We start from the raw sequence: 25,128 nt of genomic DNA, 5'->3' as shown, positions 1-25,128 counted from the left end.
CCGAGCCTTGGTCGAGGGCCGGCGGCTCCAGCCGACAAACGGCGAGGGCCTGCCTGGGGTTAGGGCACACTGGCCCTCGCGGTCGGTTGGTTGGGGCCGCCAGCCCTTGGCTAGGGCTTGGTAGCCCCGACCGACCCTCCCCCACCTCCTCGGCGATGGAGGGGACATGGTGGCAACAACAGCGAGGGCTGAGCCCTCATCGTTGGCTACCTTTCTCCTCCTCCTTCCCTCCCCAGCCCCCCACCCCTTTTTAAATTAATTTATTAAATAATTAATTATTTTTTTAATTTTAATTTAATTAATTATTATATTAAAATTCGAATTATACCAAAAATGACATCGTTTTGACACTGTTTAGTCACATCAACATACAAAATGATGTTGTTTTGCGCGCAGCTCACCGGAAAATTGCCATGTTAGTGTTTTGGCCGGATTTTCTCGCTAGTGGTACTTAATTGATTCATTTTGCTCCGATTTTAGCACTTAAGTGTCTCTTTATACCCACTTTTGGCACTCCAGGAGCTCGGGTGTCAAAAACAAGCTTAATAGAGAATTGTGGAATTTATGCATATTTGATGTGTATAAAAGAAGAGCAGTGAGCCTATTTATAAACTATATTAGATGATTATCTAAGATAACATATCAATAAAAGATATGCACAATCAAAGGGCAATATATACGCAATCCTAAGATATATAAAAAATCAAGAGATATATCCTAATTGATCTTTTCCTTCTTCCGATTCGCCGTCTGTATCTGGTCACGCATTGATATCATGAAGGCAGTGTCGTGAGTTTCCTTTCAAATTCGCCTCTGTTCGACCTTCGCTTGACCTTTTAACTGTGTTGTTCAAAGGAGAGGAAAAAAATGAGTGCTTTTCTCGAACGACTCCGTCGCATCTTCCGTGGTAAGGAAGAAGATGGTCATCACCATCGTCAAACTGAGAGAAATCTTGGTTATGGTGGTCTTCTTCTTGAGCAAATTCGCAGTGCTTTTGGTTCATTGCGCACGTACCATCATCATCAAGAACAAGAATCATCGCAATCACTCACATTCGCACCGCCTTCTTTATAGCCCCTTCGTGTCCATGTTGTTGTGCATAATCCTTTGATCGGAGACTTGATCGGGTTGCAAAATGAGCCGAAATTTAGCATGACCGTTGATGTACTGATAATGGCTGGGCTAAATCAGTCTTCTCACCATCAAGAACAAGAATTATCGCAGTCACTCACATTCGCACCACCTTTTTTATTGCCCCTTCGTGTCCATCCTGCTGTGCACAATCCTTTGACCAGGGACCTGATTGGGTTGCAAAATGAGCTGAAATTTGGCATGACTGTTTGTGCATTGATAATGGCTACGCTAAGTTGGTATTCCCATGGCACATCTCCTTCAGCTTTTGTGAAACTATCACATTTTGCGTCAAAGCCCTTTATTGTCTCCTTTAGTGACCTGTTTGTTTCTCCAGCCAAACCGCTGCTGGTTTCCTCTCCCTCGAAGCAATATTTAGGCCAATCACCTCAACCTTGCAATAATGAGCCGTCTTCACCTTTGTTGAAAACATCCTTGCCAACCCCAAAAGTTGAACAACATTCTTCGCAAAGTGCTAAAGAATGTAAACCAGTCTTTAATGCAGCAATTTTCCGGACCAAACCAACATCAGTTTCCACTGACTCGAATAAGTATGTGCCTCAATTAGAGACCTCACAATCACTACTATCGAATACCAACGAGCCATCACCTTTAAAATTCACACCTCCTTCATCATCCTCCACTTGCCATGTTGTTGTGCACAATCCAATGACCGGAGACCCGATCAGGCCTAAAAGTGAGCCAAATTTGAGCAGGGGTGTCAGTGGCTTAACTCAGTCTTCTGATGTCACATCTCCTTTCAAAGCAGTTCCTTCAGGTTCTCTGAAACCGTCCCCTTCTGTATCAAAGCTATCAACCGTCACGTCTAGTGATCCATTTGTTTCCCCAGCCAAACCGGCGGCCCTTTCTGCTCTTCCAGCTGTTTCGAAGACCATACCACCACCAATTTCTGGTTACTTAAATCAGAATATAGCCAAACCACCTCAGCCTTCCGATTGTTATAATTATGGTTATAATTATGGTTAATGGATCAATAAAAGCCAATAAATTAAGATACGTCTTTTCTGTTCACGTATCTCTTTTGGATTCATGAATTCCCTAAACTTTTTTGTTCACGTATCTATTGAATTCATGAATTTCCTATATTCATGTATCTTTTAGTTCATGTATTTATTGAGTTCACGAATCTCTTGAATTCACGTGTCTTTGGATTCATGAATCTCTTGGATTCACGTATCTTTTGATTAATGAATTTTGTGAATACACGCGTCTATTTAATTCATGTATCTCTTTTGTACATGAACTAAAAATCTCTGTAAATAGATGGGAGCATAGAGTTTCATTACAGTTTTTGGTTTTTCCGACTCAATTCCAAAAAGGCTCTGATATACTTTTTTACTCTTCTGATTTTTCTGAGTGTGTTGGTTCAATTTAACAGTTTGACTGAGTCTTGTTTGCATAGCGCTAATCCCACTAATCCAAACAGGTTCGACGTGTTGTATCTTGGGAGACATAGTTCGTGAATCTGCGGAGCACCATTGGCAGGAACTAATTGCCTTAAGGGAACTAATTGCCTTAAGGAGATTTGGATATCCGTACCCCATCAATTTCATGTTTTGATTGCAACAAATAGTTTGTGTTTTCTTTGGATTAATTTCCAACACTGATGAGCTGTCTTCTTTTGGTGTGCAGGCTTCTTTTTCGTCGACAACAACCTTGCCTACCCCCAAAAGCACAAAAACATTATGTTGAGCAATATAAATGGGGTGTACCTCCAAGTGTTTCAGGGACCAAACCGCCTCGGCCTTCAAATGAGCTTCTTCATCTTGTGTGCAGTCTCCTTCTTTGTAAAAGCCAAACTCACGTATCCCAAAAGTGCAAGAACATTCTGCTAGACAATATAAGCTAGTCTTATGTACAGTTTTTGTTTTTTTGGTGAAAGGTAATAATTATATTGAGGAAAGACCAAATGTACAAAAAATCAAGGCATCAATTCACACTCAAAATAATAGATCATAGTGAGTGGAAGGATGTTGGAATGTAGAAGTCACAGTCGTGGCAATCCAAAAGTACGACAAACAACTGGCAAACAGATACAAAACGCCCTAAAGTAGGGAGAAGAACATCCTCAGCAAGCAGCAAAAACCGCTGCACTTAAGGCCTTAAAGAAGACACACCAGCTGAATGTTTATGTTTAGAAAGATACTTCCCCTATTTATAGCTTCCCCAAGGATATTGAAGATTAGATAAAGCGAGACATAATGCGAGCGGTTCTCCAGGAACCACTATCTCCATCGATCTACAGGGATTATATTGCAACTCTTTTATATGCGGCGGACTTCTACATGGAGGTAATGACGATGCATGACTATTTAATGTTCCTATTATGCTGTGCAAATTAATGTTTGGCAATAATGACAGTGCCACATGTGACATTGACAGTTTGGTTAGAGAGATTGAAATCCTCCCAATTTTTTATGATCACTTGCAATGGGAGAATAAAATCTAAGTGTGGGGGATGAAGTTAGTAGCAGTAATTGTTAATTATCATGTGTTCTCGTATAGGCTCATTAATTATTGAGATATGATAATAGCTACTAGCCTACTGCAATATTATGACCTCGTTTACATGGACTTGGTGTGGAACTGGTGGAGTTGGATTATGTCTTGTCATAGTCATAGTGGCATCCCCAATGTTACCCAAAACAAGCATTGGCTCATTTCTCCCATGACAGGCTAAGGATGTGTAAGCATTTACTTACTGTGTAACATCCTGAATTTGGACCCTGTCCCAATGTTATGAAATTGACATTTCATCGACGTGCTTATGGTCATTTTTCTCTGAGTTGGCCACTTACGAGTTAACTGATATATCAAGTAAAGCCGTTAAGGGATATAAACACGGCAGACTTAAGAATTCAATCAGAAATCGACTGCTCGATCGTGATAATCGGCAAGGGTCAATACGGTACTGTTATAATCGATTAGTGATTGGATATAGGTCAATTCGACGGAATCACATAGTTAGATTGTGGATGATTTCACTTGATTGTAAAATTCACATCGAATGGTACTAACCCAATTTTCGGTCGATTTTGTACTTGGTACCAGTAATTAAAACCTTGAGATTTTTACAACAATCGAGAGTCGCCAACGAGTCAGAGATGCATAAATATGGATTGAAATTATCGACCACGGGTCAAACGTGCTAAAATCCCTAAAAGCTACCAGGTAGATTAGGTCACCCTAAAATTGCGTCCGGTTGATTTTAACCACAAAATGAAATTCGGTTTCGGAAATCGGACGTTTGAGCGTGTCACGATTTATTTTTATGATGTTGTCTCATCTTTCAGAGAAATTTGACGAGTCCGGAATTTTTGCGGAAAATTAATTTTGGAAAAATCAGAAATAAAAGTGGAAATTCGGATGGCCGAAGGAAAAGGGTTATTTGGCCCCTAAAATGAATTTGTTTGTGGGAAATTGAGGTAAAATTCTCATTAGAGGAAGCATGGACTTTGGTGGCACAAGACTTTCGAGGCATTTTATGATAGAATTAGATATTTCTTCCCTTAAAGTCTTTGTTGGCTTTATTTCCCCCCTCTCTCTGCCATCCATTTCCTTCCCTCCTCTACGCTTACATACACCCCCTCAATTGACTCTCCTTCCCTCTGCTTCTCCTTCTTCTTTTTCCCCTCTATTTTTCTCACGCATTCCCCTTCTTTTGTTCTGCAGCAGCCCACTTTCATTCCCTCCATTTCTCTTCCCCACAGCCGCACACCACTCCATCGAAACTCCATCATTCCAATAGCCCACCACCCACTGAGACTTCATCGCCCCACCAACGAGCAGCCACCATCTCCACGCCAGCACCACCTTCTTCTTTACACCACACCACCGCCACCTTCAGCGTCATCCTCTTGTTGCTGCGCTGAGCACCAACCCTCACGCCCAGTAACCGCACCAACTCAGCAGGCACCAACACCGAGCGAATCTTCGTGACCAACCGTCGTGCTGGTCCAACAGCACCCACGGCCACTAGCCCAAGCCAAAGCCGAGGCCAGTCCTTCCACAGAACATCCAGCCAAGCCGTGGGCCTTGTAGGGCTTTTCAACCTTGGCCGAGCCTCTGTTGAAGACTCGGTAGTTACGAGATCTCATCGTTGTCGTGCCGCCATCGCTGTGAACTCGTCGTCGTTAAATTTCGATGAGTTAACTGCCTAATCCTTGATTAGGTTGTTAATTGCACTTAGGGGTTAGATTAGTGTTAATTAGCATGGTTAGATTAGTGCTAAGAAGGATTGGTATTAATTAAGTTATATTAGCTTAAATTCGAATCAGTTTAATAGACCCTTGTCATTTGCCATTTTTGTGGGGAAAAATGTACTACGATTTTGAGGTTGATTTTTTCTTGAGAAATATTTTAGACATCTTCAGCTATAACATATATTTTTCTCATGATTTTTGGGATTTAAAAGGATGAGATTTCAACTTCGTTAAAAACAAAATGGAATCTCGGATTATACTGGAACTTGTGACCTTTTGGTATTGCAAGGAACTCTTAATTGTTTTGCAAGGATATTCTAACACGATACCACGGATAAAGAAAAACCATTATTGCATCTATACTTATCAGAAGATCAAATACATACTTTGTTAATATTAGTAGTTACAGTAACTGTTGGCTCTATATATTACACCTCGCTATAAGTGTCACACCCTGATCCTCAAGCACGCGCACATCCCTTACCTTGGTCGATTTTAGAATGCGATATCTCAGGACTATGTATCGCCGACCCTTTCATTTTCGATAGCACATGCGGAAGCAGTTATAAATCCCCAAACAATAAAATAATGGGATAAAAAAGTAGGGTCATATTTTTCATACTGAAAATTCACAACCACACTTTTATACAAGCACCTCATAGTATTCGACAATACTATATACATAAGTCTGATCTAACATCTATTCACATACAGACAAGGTCTGACAAAACAGGATGTAATCTTAGTCCTTATCCAGGTCGTACTTGGGATCATCATCCCAATCCTCTTCATACTCTTCTTCATGAAACTCGTTTCCTTCAAGCTCTTTGTCTTTTTTTGGCTCATTGTCCTCTCCTGGTTCTTCCTCCTCAAGCTCATCTACGGGCCTGAAATGGTTATACAATAACCATTGAAATAACGTCTCAGCGAGTTCTACTCCCTAAGACTTGATACGCTAACCGGGTTGCTTATACACGAACGGTTTAGAGGACTTACCTTGGCCTTAGATTCCACCTGCATATTAGTATAGTTCAATAGGCACCCAAACAACCACATCACATATCGATATCTCGATCAATCGACTTAGTCGATTACATGTCAGTTGGACCATTCTTGGTCATTTTAGTCAATACTATCAATTCTTCCAAATAACCTCTCGAGTTACCGAGCCAGTATTTTATACAATTTGAAGACATATAAGTCATCGAATATATTCATCATAACGTCCATCTACAAAATAACCCATTGGGTTACCGAGCCGCTATGGCATGTCGTCCATCTACAAAATGACCTATAGGGTCACCGAGCCGGTATGGGATACTGTCTGTCTACAAAATGACCTATAGGATCACCGAGCGGGTATGGGATACCGTCTATCTACATAATGACCTATAGGGTCACCGAGTCGGTATGGGATACCGTCTACCTACAAAATGACCTATAGGGTCATCGAGTTGGTATGGGATACCGTCTATCTACAAAATGACCTATAGGGTCACCGAATCGGTATTTCGCATGATACTTCGAATGTATAATCAATTTATCTCCTTCTTATTCTTTTATGACAAAAGTACACGTGCGTGGACACACGGTCAGCTTTAGCCAAAATATTAAGATTTTCTTCACAAATCCCATTCTTATCAATAGTCCACCAAAATATTTTTGGTGCTGTCAACCGACACCCGATTATTTTCCAATTAATTATTAAATTTAATTAATTCAGGAAAATAATCATATAATTACAATTAATTCATTTCAGCACAAAATAAAGCTCAATTAAATAAATGGGTTGCACCACGATAATCAGCATAAAATTTCGGTCGTCGGCTATTCCTGCCTAATTTCCGGAAAATAAATAATTAAATAATCAATTTCGAAAATTAATAAATAAATACGATAAATCCAATTTAGGCCCGTAATGCCTAATTGAAACCCGATAAGGGTCAAGAAAAATCTTGAGATGCATTTAATAAATATTAGGAGCTCTCTACTTGCTAATGACTATGTCTAACCACCTAACATACATCAGTAAGCCACTAATTTAATTGTTCTAAACTAATATAATCACATAATTGCACTTAATTAAATCTAACCAACTCTTAGGCATAATTAGCAAACTAAGAAAGCATTAGCGAGTAGAACTTACTTGATTAAAAGCGGAGACTGAATCACTGTGACGGTGACGCAACGGCAGCTAAAATCCAAATTTTTGGCGGCATCGACAGACACTTGGGCTGGGCCCAAAGACCTTGCTTCACGAGCTTGGGCTTCAAAAGAACTTGCTGGACTTCACTGGATTGTGGGCTGATTTCAAGTGGGTCGAAATGCAAGCTTCAATGGACTGAGAATGGGCTAAATTTGCTGGCTTCAAAATTGGGCTTGAAGATGACATTCACTTGGGCTGGCTTGACCTCTTTGCTGGGCTGAAATTGCATGAACATGGGCTAAAGACACAGGCTTCCAAGGGCTGCGGATGAACTCATGTGGGCTGCCCATTGAACAAAGAAGTAGCAGGAGCTGCGGCTGCTACACGTTGGGCCTCGTTGAACTCACGGCTGAAGAAGAAACGAGTGAGTTAGGAGAGAAGTAATCTCGCGGATGCTGGGTCAACACACCGCCGAGGGACCACCGAATTTGACCGAGACGTGGATGCTAAGAAGAACGAAGCAGCAAAGATGAAGCTGCACGCGTGTGTTGGCTGAGCAAAGGTCAACCATTTGCTGAAGCTGACCGAAGAAGCTGGCTCGAAGAAATTCCAGCGCTGAAGACGTGGCCGAAGCTGCTGGTCAAGTGGCCGTGTGGGCGTGTGGTTGCGGTCAAAGATGAAGCTTCGTGGAAGGGAATCCGTGGGCTGAGGGCGTGAGTGGCCGACCAAAGATGGCGCAGCGCTGATTCGGATGCAGCAAGGTGGTCTTCCTCGCTGAAGATTGACTGGAGATGAGGAGAAACGAACGAGTGGCAGCCTGCAGGGGTTTCGGTGGGTGGTGACTTTAGTCTTTGTGGGCGGAGAGAGAACGAAAGATGACGAAGCGGTGGAGAATGAAAGAGAAATCGCAGAGAAGGTGGACGTTTGGTGGACTTGAAACTTGACTGATTCTCCTCTGCTTGCTGGACACGTACGGGTTGGAGAGAAAGAGAGAATGGAGGGTCCCCCTTAGCTTGATCTTTCCACAAGTCTATCCCTTTAGACTCAATCTTGGCCAAGTATCATCATTGACTCACAATTCACCACACATACACCCCTCACACCTTCTCAATTGGTCAATTTTGGACTAGGGGGAGGGGAGTTACGAATTTGCAAGCCATCTCCTCCAATTGGATCATCACCCTCACTTGATTAAGTCTCAATTGGCCTCAATAAATTCAATTGGTCATCCATCGACGATCTCGGCATTTTTCCTTACCCGCATATCCATCATGCTTTCAAATTTTGCCATAAAAAACAATCATTAGCTTTTTCTGCACAAAAACGACCCGACGATGACTTTTTCCCAAAAAGTCTCGGTTATCAGAAAAATCTTTTGAGACTAAGTCGTGAGTCCTAGAATTTATTGTGACATGGTAGAATCTTCAATTTCTGAAATCGGACTTGAATTGGTAGTTAATTTCCATTCGGTGCATTTTTAACGTGACCGAGATTACCGGGTAGTTTTTAGAACTTTTTATGGCAAATGACCCGTGGTCGATTTTCTTCGAACCACTATGAACCCACTCGACTCATTGACGATTCTCGATTTTCGTGAAAATCTCAATGATTCAATTACAGACACAGGGTACCAAAACTACAGTAAAATCATATTAGTGCCAGTCAACATGAATTTTCCAATTTAGTAGAGTCACCCACGATCAGCCACACATCTTCGTCGAACAGACTTATCTCTGATTCCAAATCGATTGTATACTGTGCCGGAATGGCCTCTAAAGATGAGCACGGTTGAGAAGTCGATTCTTGGTCGAATTCTCAAGTCTATTGTCTTAAAATTCCTTAATGACTTCCCTGGATAGTCTAGTTATCTCGAGAGTGATCGGCTCTGAGAACAGCCCTATAGACGCGTTAATGAAATGCCCATTTAATTCAGTAGAAAACAGGGTCGAAAATCTGGGATGTCACAATAAACGCCATTTATATCGATTACTCCATTAGTACCCACTACATCAAGTGTTTTTGATTGCAACTTCATCTAAATCTGAACACCATTCAAATTCATATGAATACTGCTATAATTACTTTAATTAGAAGTATTGGAAACTCGTCAAATGTAACTTCTTTGCTAACAACAGGTGAAGTTAATTCCGGGCACAATAACCAATAGCTCCATTCACTTTGTGCATAACGTAGGAACATGCACTTTCTTGCCTTTTCATCAAGCTTACCATCACTAACTCGAATATAACATTGGCAACCAAATATTCTAAGAACAAAATAATCAGTAACGGTACTTGACCATACTTATTAAGGAGTCCAACATCCAATCGTAGTCGATGGAGATCTATTCATTAGGTAGCTCGCCGTACTAAGCACGTTCACTAAAAATCTTCTAGCCATACCAGCACTAGTGAGCATTTATGGGCATTCTTTAGTAATGTTTTGTTCATTAATTCTGTAACATATTGTGTTCATTAGCATTATATTTCACTATACCTTCATTCATGCAGAATTTGTTTAACAGCTTCGAGTAAAACTCCATGCTATTGTCAGTCTGCACTTGCTCGATCGCCTTACCAGTCTCATTTTCAAACAAAGTTCAATTGCTTGATCTTAAGAACATTGAACTTGTGTCTAAGCACAAATACTGAAGTTTTCCTCGAGTAGTCATCAATAATTGTTAACATAAATCTGACACTTTTCCTCGAAGGAAACCACGACAACTTGCGAGCATTTAAGTGAATTACCTTTGCAATTTTTGGGGTTTCTTTGATAGTCGTACTAAAGTGCACTTTCCGCCATTGATCTAAATCATAGCACTTGCATACTTTCAGTTTGTTAGCAACATAACCACATTACAATTTTCTTTAATTTAAAACCTTAAGGCTTTTCTTGCTAATGTGTCCTAAATGCATATGCTACAATTCATGCTTTCGAATAAATGCATCCGATGTCTCTTGGACAAAAGTTGTCATTGTCTCACCTTGAAGCTCATATAGGCCACTATGCTTGATTCCTTTCATTATCATTAAGGTACCTCAAACAATTTTCAGAACTTTACATTCTAAAGGATATTGACATCCAGCTGAATCCAGAGCACTCAAAGAAATTAAATTTTTCTTAAACGTTGGAATGTGCCTTCCTCTAATCAATGTTCTCATGATGCCGTCATGCATTCCGATTCTAACATTGTCAACACCTACAATATCGCACTTTGTTGTTCCTCAACAGAACTTTACTAACGTCCATGCATTGATAATTAGTAAATCAGTTTCTATTTTGTGTAACATAAAAAGAATAACCATAATTCACAATACATCCATCAAACGATGAATAACCGGTGATAGATAAGACAAAATCAACATTATCCTAACTACTATATGCTACAACCGCAACATCATCTATAAAAACAACTTTCCTTTATCCTTCATAATCTTCCAAGGTAATTCCTTCTAAGATGCCATTTCTTGCCAAAATTCCAACAGATAGCATCACTAGTCCTAGATCGACTACTTCTGTTCATGCTTATACTACCCCTGCTAACACATGTATTAAATTTTCCTCTATTTTCATCTACTAAAGCAGTAAATACATGTTCATTAGATTCTCTTTAATGGATGTTCTCACTCAGAATCAAATCACGAACCCCATCAAACGTCAAATTTGTTGACCTAGAGGAATTACTTACAACAAAGACAATATTATTCAAACTATCGGTTAATGAGGATAACATAATCATGCATGTATCTCATATTTAAAATCAATCTCAACTGAACTCAATTGACTAATGATTACATTGAATTTATTAAAATGATTTGCAACTGACAAACATTAGCTTATCTTCAAGTTAAACAGATGTTGCATAAAAAAGACCTTGTTGATCGCAGAAGGCTTCTCGTACATATCTAACAAGGCTTTCATTAACCTGCAATGGTATTCTTTTTCACGATGTTAAATGCTCCTTCATGAGCCAACGTCTAAGTAGCACCGACACCGACACACAACAAGCAATACGACACGACACAACACGGGCACGCGTCGTTTTTAAAAAAATCGAGAATTCTGACACGTTGGGACACGTTGTATATTAAATATATATTTTATATATAAATAATAAATTATTATTTTTGAAACTAATCTGATTCAAATTCATAGCTAAATAAATAATAATAAATCCTATAATAAATTTACACTAAAAACATTAAATTATCATTTATTAATATCATTCATTATTTCAATTTGACAAATTCAACTTCATTTCAATAAATCCATAAAATTTGGAAGGAAAAAAAAAGTAATTTATATTCTAGACTCATGTCAAATGTGTCGAAAGAGAAGAAAAAACTTAAGAGTAAATTATGTATCATGGAAATAAGAGTCAAAAGAAAAAAGAAGAAAATATTAAGTTTTTTTTTCTTTTCTAATTTGTTATTTTTATTATTGATTTTTATTTTTTCACATATATATATATATATATATATATATTTTGACTCTTCATTTATTGAAAATTTTTAAAATTGACCTCGCATATCGGAATTGTATTTTGGAAACTTGCATGTTGGAATTCCGACTCGAGTGTCAAAGAATGTTAGAAAAATTGATAAGGTGTCAAATTTTCCGACACGTATTGACTAAGTTTTGGAGAGTATCTGAGAGCGTTAGACACGTGTCGAAATGTCTAACATGACACGACGACTCTCGGAGAGTGTCAGTGCTTCCTAGCTAGCCAAATAACACCCATGGCTCATTTATTCAGTAATTCCTAATTAGCTTGCTCCATTGTCTCTAGCTTCCCCCAAATAGGGGCACATGTAGTTTTATCTAATAGAGATAAATCCTCAATCCACATTTTTTAGAAACTAAAATCATTCCCATAAAATCTATCAATTCTTACTTTTCCTTCTTCAATTGCAATCGCTATGCTTTTACTCAGCTAAGTCTGGCTCTGATACCGATTGTTGTAGAAAGCAAGCAATCGAATAATAAAATAGATAGAATGAAGAAAATATATTAGACAATAGATTTAAGTGGTTCGATCGTAGTGACCTACGTATACGGGAAGAGCAATTTCAAATTTTATTATAAATCAAGTGATAAACAAAGATTACAACCACACTTGAGTCACTCAAATACTCTAAGCCTGAATTATATCAAATAACTTACGCAATTTTTAGTCCTAATAATTTATTGCTAATTAATCTTTCAATCTCACGATGGAATTAAACATACAAATATTGTACTCACAAGGTTTAATTGGCTGGAACACTTGTATTTTCTTAGATGTAATTCACGAACAAACTCATAAAGATAGCCCATTACTCAAGCACTCATAAACGGCGCTTCACCATTGCATGCATCAACAACGCATCCTATCATCTCCGGCCATGTATTATATATATTATTATATATAGTGGACTTGAGGACTTTCATATATATGATATATTATATAATATAAAAATATATATAGTGGACTTGAGGACTTTCCAATTCTTGAGAGTGACTCCCACGTAGAATAGGAAAGAATATATAAAGATATTAATAAATTAAACCCAAGACGCCTTTTCAGGGGACCGAGTTCATGTTGGACTTTCCAATTTGAGAACAAACACCAACTCGTATATAGAAATTATTGTTTGTGCTTCAACAACCTTGTATCCAAATACGAGATCCAAATTTTGCTATCTATTAGTGATTGTCACTTTAATATATAAAGAATTTCCGTATTTTTCCGCAATCTTTATTTTTATCCATACCACAAAACCCCACCAATTCAGCTTTATTGGGCTCGGCCTGACAACCCACTCACGAAAGAGGCTCGGGTTAATTGTCAGGGGTTTTTTGGAGCACTGAATGCAAAGGGAGAAGTAATCAACAATTTCAAAACCAGAATCATGGTTAATCGAAGTCCTAAAGGAGAAGTAAATGGAGACCTCGTGATGAAATTTTTTGCTGGAATAGCACATAGAAGGCCATCTAAAACGAAATTGCAAAACCTCAAAAGAGCAGAAAAATCATAATTAAGAAGATGAATTTGTAATGCCACCATTGAAGAGACGTTTGTCCAAGGGGTTCTAATTTTGAGCATATCTAGTCCGATTGAGTCTTGAATTCTGGACTCGAGTGTGTTGTTTCTCTCAACCTAGTGTAGAGAATTAATGCAACTTTTTGTTCCTAGGAAGTTTGAAAAGGTTTATCTTCCTATATGAACCTTTGGATATTGTGGGGGAAGGGTCTTGTTCCCTTAAGACCATCAACGGAACTTGATAGAAGTTGCATGATGTTGAATATGTTTCCAGTCTGAAAGGAAATCTTGTCTCTATAGGATGATTAGACAGCATAGGATATTGAACCATTATTGGGGATGGCTTGTTAAAGATTATTATTGGTGCTATGTTTGTAGCATAGGGAACACAACTGGGAATGCTGTACATGACTGAATGCAGTATAAAAACTGTAGTAGTTGCTAACCCCAAAGTTAGATTCCAAATTGTGGCACCACAGCTTGGACACATGAGCAAAAAGGGGATGGAGATGTTAGCATCAAGGGCAAATTGCATAATCTGAAGATTGGATATTGGTCTAAGTGAGGATTGTGATCTAGGCAAATAGAAACGTGTTTTTGAAGAATAGAAGAAAAACCAAAAAGGAAAGTTAGCATGGGTGCATATGGATGTCTTGGGGCTAGCCGATGTCCATTACCTAATCACCATCATTGACGACTTCACAAGGAAGGGATGAGTTTATTTTCTGAAAAATAAATTTGATGAGTTTGCTACTTTTAATCAATGAAAATTCAAAGTGAAGTATGAGACCAGTCTAAAAATTAAATGTCTATCTCCGCCAACGGAGGTACGCACAACAGCATAAAGTCCAAGGATTTTGTGCATAGAATGGAACAAGAATAACAAAAACAGCTCCCAACAGACCACAGCAAGGCACACTTGCTAAGAGGATGAACTAGATCTGATTGAGTGTGCAAGAAGTATAATTACAAAGCAAATAAAAGTTGGTAAACAATAAGAAAAGTTGGAAATTAAAGCAAATTGGCAAAAAGAATTAGTGATTATAAAAGTATATATTATTTATACCGACAAATTATTAGAAAGTAAAGTGGCTAGAAGTTTTTCTCGACCGATTTTTTTGTTTTTTTTTTTTAATGCTTACCAATTCCGTGAAAAATTTACCAGCACGGATGAACAATCCCCTTTTTTCGAAAACGGACCAATGGAATCCTCCTCGATTAGGTCCATTTTATAAGACCCTGCGTAGGTGCTTTTTATTTCTATCCTTCAAGATTGTTTACCACTTTCTATTTTATTAGATCAATGTGCTTTCTTTTTACGGCTAGTGTGAAAAAAAAAACATTTTGAAGAGTTCAAATTTCATCTTCCCCTGATTTATTATCTTAGCACTCAGTATGGAACCAGCAAACTAGTACGGTCCCATGCTCGCGGGGGCCGCTAACGTCGTTAAATTGGTGATTGATTATTTTGGCCGTCCGTCTCTAAATTGCAACAAGTTTTGCGAACTACCACGAGCCCGTGGATTGTAGCAAACAGTTTACCGTTGACTAGGATGATATTTCTTAATAGTGAGTTTTCCTTACCGTATAAGTTTGCCATTACATAGAACGACATTTTCCGCATGATGATCCATTGATTTCCTTATTGGACAAAGTATTTCATTCTTCTAGTCAACACCCAAACATTGTTTTTTGTCGGACTTCCAAAAATAGACGATATCCGTGGATCATGAATTGATTTTTCTTTTATCAAGTCGTGCCAAGCACAACGTTGTCGCTCATAGATCGGTGTCAAGAAACCTTCCAATTTGTCTCGTCATTTGAAAGGATAATCTTCTTTACCAAGTTATCAATGATTTCCGATGAAAATTAATCCAAATGATTATATGGACTCTTGCATAAGGGTTTCGAGCTAAATTCGCAAAATTGAAAAGTTTAAAATTGGGGAGAAGTATCAAAAAAGTTCTAAGCCTTTTGCATTTATGTCAATCTAGTCATAAACCTTTTAATGGTGCCACTTTAATCTTAAACCTTTTAACCTAAAGCTAATTCAATCCTTCTAGCTAATTTTGGTCTAATATTATTGACATGGATGTCAACCGATGTATGTCGTACGGTGGGTGGTGCTAACGTGAATAACTTTTAATAATATATATATATATATATATATAAATATGTTTTTATTTTTGATTTCCTTTTTTTTTTCCTCCCCCTTCCTCTAGCAAATTGTCGAACCTCAGCAACTAGCAAGAGGTGAGGGCTGGCAGGTTTGCACCTCACCTAGCCCCTAGCGAGACTCGAGCCTTCGCAAGAGGCTGCCTTGTGCTGGGCTGGCAAGGCTTGAGTCTCATTGGCCGTTGCCTCTAATCGGTCATCAAAGTTCGGCAACTAGCTGGAGGGAGGGGAAGAAAAAAAAAAGAAGAGAAAATAAAAGAAGGAAATGAAAATAAAAATAAATAAATAAATTTGAAAAATTATTAAAATATTATTCATTAGCATCGGCTATGCCATATAAATGAACCGGTGTCCATGTCAAAATTAATCGGAATGACTGAAAATTAGCTCTAGGTAAAAAGGTTTAGGATTAAATGGTATAAATGCAATAGATTTAGGACTTTTATGATATTTTTCCTGTTAAGACTCAATTGACATCGGTACAATAAGTTTAGTGTTGATCGGGTAATTTTCTTTTTAAATTGTCCCAATTCGAGATAATAATTTCCTTTCTTTTAGTTTCCTTTTCAAGAATTACTAAGCCTCTTAGTCGTGTTTCTTGAATCAATTTAGAAAGGAGCCCCCGCTTCCGTATGGAAACTCCCTTTCAATGCCTCGTTCAAGGAGAATTTTGAATCGTGCTCTAAATAAACTCCATATTTGGTCAAAACAAAGACATTGATGGCACGGATGAAAGACTGCGTTATCGCTGCGCGTAGACCCATTCGACGGCGTCCTTATTATCATTTCCATAAATCCTACGCAGCCCACATGCCAACAATCCCGGACATTGCTTTTCTTCTTGCGATGCAGATGTCATTCTCGAAGGAACAAGTAAAAAATATATTGCGGTTGGCAGTGATCATTTCTTTTTAACGAAACTTGCGGTGTATTTGTCCCAACTACTTCATATTATATTACATCATCGAAGCGAGACTTTCACATAACATTCTCAAATGTGTACCTTAACAAATCTCCCTCTCACGTATAAGTCACTTGCATAAGGCATTTTACCCCTTGGTATAGATATCTTTTCGCACCTTAACAAATCTCCTTCTCACGTGTAAGTCGTTTTCGTAAGGCATTTTTCCCCTTAGTATAGATATCTTTTTGCACCGATATTATTCCAGCTCAAGAATCTCCAACTTGGCCCACCGACTTTGGTAGCTGCTGATGGGGAGGATACCTACCCCCTTAAACTCCACCTCAATTGCCTGGCCTAGCCTGGGTAAGCGAGAAGCAAGGGGGGCACCATTCACCGCCTCGATTAAGGAGTCACATCCAACATTTTCTTTCATGAAGATATTCACCAAACAATGATACCCATAAGGAGGAGGCCATCAAACAACTATCAACTCTAATACCACTTATTGAGCAATGCAATAGAAGCCCAATACATTTACCCGTCAAATTGAACCTAAGTCTAAACTCATGTTGGACTCACCTTTATTAAAAAACTAGAATAATAAATTATTGGCCTATTAAGATATATTAACTACTCCAATTACACTACATTCCTGTTGTAGGATTTTTTTTTTTTTTTCATCTGACACCCTTACAAGAGTTGTTTAACAAAATAGATGGAAGAGAGTAGAAAGAAAAACCATTAGAGGGAAAGAAAATCATTACAAGTTCAATAATCAATCACGACAAAAGCTAACAACTTTGAAGCTTAAACTAATTTTTTTATATTAATTTAAAAGAAGAGCCCGACTAAAATAAGGGAATCAAATATTATATTAAGATTTATCAGACCAACTTGTAAAACTCATCCTTTGTTATTATTATTTTTTGGTCGAAAATACTCATTCTTTACTCAAAAGCTAATCTGATAGAGATTCCAGATTTCCATTCTACGCCAAGGAATGACTCATTTTCGTTTAGTTTGCGTGTGGAATTCTGCTCAATGAATCACTAATGGATTTACACAGGAGAAGTCGGATAGATCGATGCCTGTGGGAAAGAGAACAAGGCAAACTCTGTTCATCGTCTTCGCTTTAAGAGAGTTGGACTGATCCTCCGCAAGAACTGACATTTATTCGTTGAACAACATTGCGACAATCTTCAAGCCGCAATGTCGATTTGTTGATTTGGTGGTCCTGTGTTTTCTAAGGAGACTATTTCACTCGTCTTGCGCGCTCTTTAAGTTGTTGTTTCATTAATCGAAATCTCATGTACTTGATCTGCAAGGGCTACGACAAAAATGAATCTCCTGTGAGGTTGGGATGCAACGCTGCTCCCTCGTCTTGTAGCGGAGAAATCGCTGAGCAGAGGCTTATGAAAGTGAATGCATGATACTGAAGAAAAAGCAGATGGGCTAACTACTAGCCTGTATTTTCCATGACAGTTCATATGAAAACCTCACGCAAAATCAAGATCTAGAGATATGGATGCCTTATTTCACGTGTTTTGACTTGTTTACCAGTATGATATGATAGACACCAAGTCTTGGCGTGCCGGGGCACATTAGGCAACCCGTTGATTTAATGATCATGTCCAGCAAATTAAAAAAAAAATCTCTTTTCAGCAATTGGAATGAGTAAGCTATTGGGTTTCCTCGCGGGTTTGTTACCATAAACACATCGTTGTAAAGCAAAAGCTGCCGCTAAAGAGTATTAACACAGGCGAAAACAAGGGCCGGTCGCTGTGGAGATCCAAGGTCACTGGGAACGAAGCAGAAAACTCGAAAAATAACATGGCTCGAGCAGAAATAAGTAAATGAATTGAACTACGAGCGAGGTTACCTGTTTTTATTTTCCTAATAACTGATATTGATTGGATGACTCGTTTATTGTTTTGAGATTGTAATACTTACATAAGTCACCTATTAATGTTTCAAAGATGTGTTATGATATAATCCAAAGGAAGTGAATTGTGCTAATTATATATCCATCGTTTTGGGAGGCAAGCATCTGAGCTGATTTAATTTGAGAACGAGGCCATCAATGGCTGACAACACTTTTGAGTTTCGTGGAGAGTTTGATTGATTTCATCATATTTGTTACGATATTTACATATTAAACCACGTCTTCATCTAACAATTGAAACTCTTAGAACAAATGACATTAATCTCATAAAATTTCAAATTATATTAGAGTATGAAATTCTGAGTTTAAATCTTTCTAAAGTTTTCTAATAATTGGAATTTTATAGGTGTAGGTGTAGATTATTTCATGGATGATGCCGATAAGAAATTCAAATCCAAAAGTTTAAGTTAAGAGGTGGAGGGAGACCACATCTCTATAAAGCCATAGTCAAGTGATGTGAATTTTTTCAACATTCCCTCTCATTTGCAAGCCAGATTAGAATCATTAAGCTGCTTAAATTGTCAAATGAAGGATTAATTCAATATTCAAATATTCTAACACTAGTCTTTATATGTAGGCTGGACTGTGGCCTAAAACTATAGCGTGAAAATAAATGAGCATGTAAGCCCATAGTTAAGCGACGTGAGATTGTTTCAACAAATGCCGTAATTACTGTGTAGAAAAAGGTTATGGAACATGTTCCTTCTGAGCCCATAGTTAAACGACGTGAGATTATTTCAACAGATTCCATAATCAGTGTAGAAAAAGGTTATTACGTGTTCCTTCTGACTATTGATTTGAATTTTACTACGCTCTCAAATGCTGTTAGCGAGTGTTCCTCGAAGGCTTGGCTGTGTTTGGCGCATTTTGATTACAGTCGTTGTTTTCAATGAACCTGGCTCATACAAGGGCAAGTCATGGACGCGTGTTAGGTGTAGAAAAATGACATGTCAATTTTCCGTAGAGCGATTGCTGCACGCCTCACCGTTTTTTCCCTCCTATGGTGGCTCTGTATCTACATCGTATCTACGTTGAAGTTGACCGTAATTAAGGAAATTAGGCGAAACAAATGTAACTATTATCCTGACCATAGGAATCTCTGTTGATAAGGATAGTCTAGCCAACCCTTCAGTTTAACCGGAAACGTGAACGAATTCGACTTTTCCAAGTCGATGGACACGCTAAAACTTAAGAAAGCAGTTGAGTTCATGAAAGTATGCTTATCAAAAGGGCTTGGAAAAATGCACCTGCACCATGAGATCTCAGGAAAAACATATTAATGATGAGACGCAGATGTTCCTAATTCTATGATTTTGTTCACCTCATTTGACTTGCAAAGGCACGTGTTTAAAAAAATAAATAAATTACTTAACTAGAGACCAGAAAACGAAGACATTGACTATCTACACCGTAGATGAACAGTGTAGCTGATTCACAAGATTACCACCGCACATCGCCAAACTGATCGACTGCTTCTGTTCATCGCATTGCTTGATTAGTAATAAATGATATAATAGGGCCAGTAACATCAATCAAAGGGCAAGTTGGTTGACTTATATACCAGAGGCAAAATATGGCCCGACAATATACGAGGAAAGAGTAACGTTTGAAGTGATGATAGGGTTCGTCAAAAAAAAAAAAAAGTGATGATAGGGTATTGTTGTCGAGAAACGTTAATTAGGAAATAATTAGTTGTCTCAGAAAATCGTCAACCGTATTACAGCCAGGGTTAATCAACACGTAACAATTGTGGAAGCAGCCCCCTTCTCATTGGGAATCCAGAAAAGGAAAAGCAATAGACATCGAAACCATATTGCTGATGGTTTTCCACGACTCGAGAACCTAATGTTAGTAAATTGCAGAACTTTCCTGGATGTCCAAAGCTATAACGACCGGTTCAATGTTGACAATTTCATCCGCGCCGCCAACTTCTACCTTCCCGGGTCACTCCACCCTTTCTCAAGCCTTATAAATACCTCCCACTCGGGGCTTAATCTCCAAATAATCCAGCCGCACCCGCCGTCTCATTTCCAAGTTAATCCACATGAGGGCTTCAAATACTCAATGCTTAGGGTTTCTACTCTTCCTCATCGGCGTTCTCCAATGTAAAGCTTTGGCTCGTTACACTTTCGTGGTAAGTTCAAATGAGTGTTATACCGACATTTCCACATTGTTATAAGCATGCAAACATTGATTGGACTGCATTGCTCAAGTGTGTGAGATATTACAGGTCGAGGAAACGCCATACAAAAGATTATGTAGCACAAAGAACATCTTGACGGTGAATGGGCAATTTCCTGGGCCGACTCTATACGTGCACAAAGGCGATACCATCATTGTTGATGTCTATAACAAGGCTAAATACAACATTACCATTCATTGGTATGAATGGTGTTTCTCAGCTTTCACATTATGTAGCATCGTCTTGAAGATTATTCTATTATTAGCATCTGAGTATATTAGTTGTAGTTGTTAGATAGAAGTGTCCTTTTATATGTGAAAGTAGTTTATGTGTCTTCCTTGTTGTCATGGACGATCCACAAATTTAGAGTATATAGGCACTCAAAAGTCATCAGGCATAGCCCACCCCATTTCAAAACATATGGAGAGCATGTCCTGTTTTAGTAGATTTCTATGTTCATTACTAGCTTTCTTCAACAACTTTTCATTATTTTGTTAATATAGATATGGTTCTCGAGAACAATTTCTCAACGTCATTCCATGGTTGCTTGAAAATTTGTCCTAATTGAATGTGGACGATCTTACTATAGGCATGGTGTGAAACAACCAAGATATCCGTGGTCCGATGGACCGGAGTATATAACCCAATGCCCAATACAACCGGGAGCTAAATTTAGTCAGAAGGTGATATTCTCCATGGAAGAAGGGACCTTATGGTGGCATGCTCATAGTGACTGGTCAAGAGCCACTGTGCATGGAGCCATTGTTATTTATCCCAAAAAAAATTCAAGCTATCCTTTTCCGAAACCTGATGCTGAAGTACCTATTATATTAGGTAATTCACAAATTTGGTTGAGTAATTAATATGTGCTTGTTGGCTATTACGTTTTCATAAAAAGTATAGTGCAATCGAACATAATTGATCTTTGATCATTCAAAATTTCAAACATAACAATATATGTGCAGGAGAATGGTGGAAGAAACCGATAATGGAGGTCTATCATGAAATGCTTAGAACCGGGGGAGATCCAAATGTTTCCGATGCCTATACTATCAATGGTCAACCCGGAGATCTTTACCCATGCTCAAAGCAAGGTTAGAGACACCATGTCTAAACTCTTCTTCTTTTTTCTTGGCCTAATTTTATTTCATTGTTCTTCCACACTTCTTACATGGTTTTTGAGAAATCATCAAGTAAAGTAAGGTTGTCTAGTGCGATAGAAATTAATGGTAAAATTAAACTACATCTCCTACACCTATGGTTTTTATATTCACATATAAATGTCAAGATGCTTGCTTGCTTTGCAAGAGATTCCCATAGTCTTTAATGCATGCGTTTACCAACATGTAAGGATGTGACCCCACATCTACTTGCTTTCGAAAGCCATATAACATTTTAAAAGCTGGACGAACCATAGGGTCGTCCTAAAATGATATTATATGCACCGTGTAATTTCCTAATTGTCAGTTTTTAGGGTTAGCAAGAGCTGTTGCCATCCTCTTATTATCATTTTCTGTTCTTTAATATGAAAAAAGCCTGTCTCGTTCTTGATGCAGACCCATCTCCCACCCAAGGCTGTTGAACAATAAATTATGATAATTATGCTATAAATTCAAGGGTTAATAGCCTGAAAAAACCTAAATTGATACACTTATGACAAATCTACCAAAAACTATTTTTTTATCACAAAAAACCCAAAACTGATATGTCTTTGACAAATTTACTATAAACTAGTACACTTGTGACAAATTTACCCCCTGTTAGTTTCCGTTAAATTTTATTGTCAAATTATTATGTTAAATGACACATGATAATTGATTAATATACCATTTTGAGATTTTACGCTCTATTTGTCACAGTTTACGATTTTTGTGATTTTTTTGTGGTATTAATCTAATTTAGCGGATGGTATATTATCACAAATTTACTAGTTTGAGATTTTTTGTAGTCAAATAAATTAGTTTGGGGTAAATTTGTCATAAATGTACTAGTTTAGGTTTTTTTTTTATAGTTAGTCGGGATAAATTTATCATAGATGTACCAGTTTGGAGTTTTTCGTGGTTAAAAAAATAATTTGGGGTAAATTTATCATAAGTGTACCAGTTTGGGGTTTTTCAAGATACTAACCCTAAATTCAACCAACCATCAAAATAAGAAATGTTGGTTAACCATGCTCAGATGGATTGTTCCCCAAATGGAATATTCAAACGGTGGGACGTTGTGCTTAAACTATTTTTGGCTTATACATTAAGTATGATATCTTCTCTACAGTTTTTCTTCCGTATGTTTGTAATTATTTATGGTGTAATTTTGTTTCAGATACTTTCAAATTAAGGGTTGAGCAAGGCAAGACATATTTGCTGCGAATAATCAACGCGGCCATGCAAGACCTCCTCTTCTTCTCCATTGCCAACCACAGCGTCACGGTCGTCGCGACGGACGCGAGCTACACTAAGCCCTTAACGAGAGATATCATCACAATATCTCCCGGTCAAACCATCGACGTCCTCCTCAAAGCCAACCAAAACCCTGACCACTATTATATGGCTGCTAGGGTTTACTCTAGCGCTCTCGGTGCGGCTTATGATAACACAACCACCACGGCCGTGGTGGAATACTCTGGAAAGTATGCTCCAACCTCGCCAACTCCTTTGCCGCAACTTCCTTATTACAACGACACTTCCGCGTCGGTCAATTTCACCGGCAGCCTCCGAAGCTTAGCGAGCGACGAGCACCCCATCGACGTCCCCAAGAATATAACCAACCATTTCATCTACACGATCTCCGTTAACTCATTCCCGTGTCCAAACAATTCCTGCGCGGGCCCCAATGGGACCCGTCTCGCTGCAAGCGTGAACAACATAAGTTTCACGAACCCCTCGATCGACATCCTCCAAGCTTATTATTACGGCATCAAAGGCGTGTTCGGAACCCGGCTTCCCAGCTTCCCACCATACATCTTTAATTTCACGGCTGACGACTTGCCGCTGGACCTGGAGACGCCAAAGCGTGGGACGGAGGCGAAGGTACTGAAGTATAACTCGACCGTGGACCTCGTTTTCCAGGGGACGAACTTGGAGGCCGGGACCGATCACCCAATGCATCTGCATGGATATAGCTTTTATGTCGTTGGTTGGGGATTTGGGAACTTCGACCTCAAGAAGGATCCTTTGAAATATAATCTGGTGGATCCACCTTTGCAGAATACCATTGCCGTGCCGAAGAACGGGTGGACTACGATCAGATTCAGGGCGGACAATCCTGGTGAGTTTGAACTAATGTTTGACTTAGGTTTTATATGTGTTAATATCTATTGGTATTATCTCGGCCCTATATTCTTTTCCGTGCTTGTGTCTTTTAACCTATGCTTAAATTAATGTCATACAAAGCAATTTATACAGATATCTATTGCGTAGAAAGAAAATTACTGGAACTGATTGTGACAAAAATGGGCAGGAGCGTGGTTCATGCACTGCCACATAGAGCGGCACCTGACATGGGGCATGGACACGGCGTTCATCGTGAGGAATGGAGTTCCCCCGAACACCCACTTGCTGTCGCCACCACCCGACATGCCGCCTTGTTGATTCTTCTTCGCTTTCCGTCCGTTTTGGGGGAGACCTGATGAAGACACTTACCGTCGCCGGGCGATTCTCGTTTGGTTTTTCATGCTTCCGTTTAGTTTCGTTTAATATGCCGTCTCAATAACCTGTGGGCGATGGTATCGATTTGGATGCTGATGCACCGCAACGTAGAGCTAGTCTTTTCTTGGAATAAGATGGTCGTTTATTTATCCATTTGAATGGGATCCGATCCCATCTCTCTGTCTCTTCGTGATGTTAGTACATGAATTGTAAATCATGTGTACCAAAACTATTTCAACTATTAATAAAATGGGTCGTCTGGCAATACTCGCATGTTCCAAATTGGCTTGATTGGAATGATAAAAAAATGATGCAATATTTTCTTGCCTCTCGTGTTCCAACCTTTCCGCCGCCACGACCGATGCCTAAGGGCCAGGTTGTGATGAAACTGAGCTTATTTTTTCGGCCGTTGCTGTGTTTTATGCCCATCCGCCGGACCTAATTTCCTCTCGCCAGCCAATAGGTTCAGGTCATGCGTGTGCTTATTTATTACCATTAAGTATTAACTATTGAAAGGTACATACATCATCTCCCTCTCTAGGTAAATTGCACCAAGGCTTATACTAAAGCGGTTCTTCTGTTCTTCTTCTTGCAACTCGTAAGAACAAAAAAGCAAAAGAAAAAGCGGTTCTTATATGCAAGCATCAAATTTAGTATTTTACTATGATAAAAGAAATACGGTTAGAAAATCTCAAAAAATATAAGAAACAAGCGGTAAAAGAACGCTTCAAGTGCCAAAAGTTGGCACAAAGAGACACG

At 38.7% G+C, this 25,128-nt stretch overlaps 1 protein-coding gene across 1 annotated transcript; it reads left to right on the top strand.

The window, feature by feature from the left end:
• Positions 1-20,587: 20,587 nt before the first annotated feature.
• LOC139882535 (laccase-15-like) lies at positions 20,588-24,312 on the top strand. Its single transcript, XM_071866836.1, has 6 exons — positions 20,588-20,677; positions 20,774-20,925; positions 21,315-21,559; positions 21,691-21,819; positions 23,045-23,989; positions 24,182-24,312. The coding sequence occupies exons 1-6, from the start codon at positions 20,588-20,590 to the stop codon at positions 24,310-24,312; spliced, it is 1,692 nt and encodes a 563-aa protein (XP_071722937.1).
• The last annotated feature ends 816 nt before the right edge of the window (positions 24,313-25,128 follow it).

The sequence above is a fragment of the Rutidosis leptorrhynchoides genome, unplaced genomic scaffold (genome assembly GCF_046630445.1).
Source record: "Rutidosis leptorrhynchoides isolate AG116_Rl617_1_P2 unplaced genomic scaffold, CSIRO_AGI_Rlap_v1 contig280, whole genome shotgun sequence".
Classification (NCBI taxonomy): Eukaryota; Viridiplantae; Streptophyta; class Magnoliopsida; order Asterales; family Asteraceae; genus Rutidosis; species Rutidosis leptorrhynchoides.
The sequence above is the reverse complement of the archived record's forward strand: the minus strand, read 5'-3'. Positions and strand labels throughout refer to the sequence as shown.

Excerpts from the sequence above, each read along its gene's own strand:
- LOC139882535 (XM_071866836.1), top strand. The coding sequence starts at position 20,588 with ATGAGGGCTTCAAATACTCAATGCTTAGGGTTTCTACTCTTCCTCATC. Across the intron at positions 20,926-21,314 it reads TACAACATTACCATTCATTG|GCATGGTGTGAAACAACCAA; the intron begins GTATGAATGGTG and ends ATCTTACTATAG. Across the intron at positions 23,990-24,181 it reads ATTCAGGGCGGACAATCCTG|GAGCGTGGTTCATGCACTGC; the intron begins GTGAGTTTGAAC and ends AAAAATGGGCAG.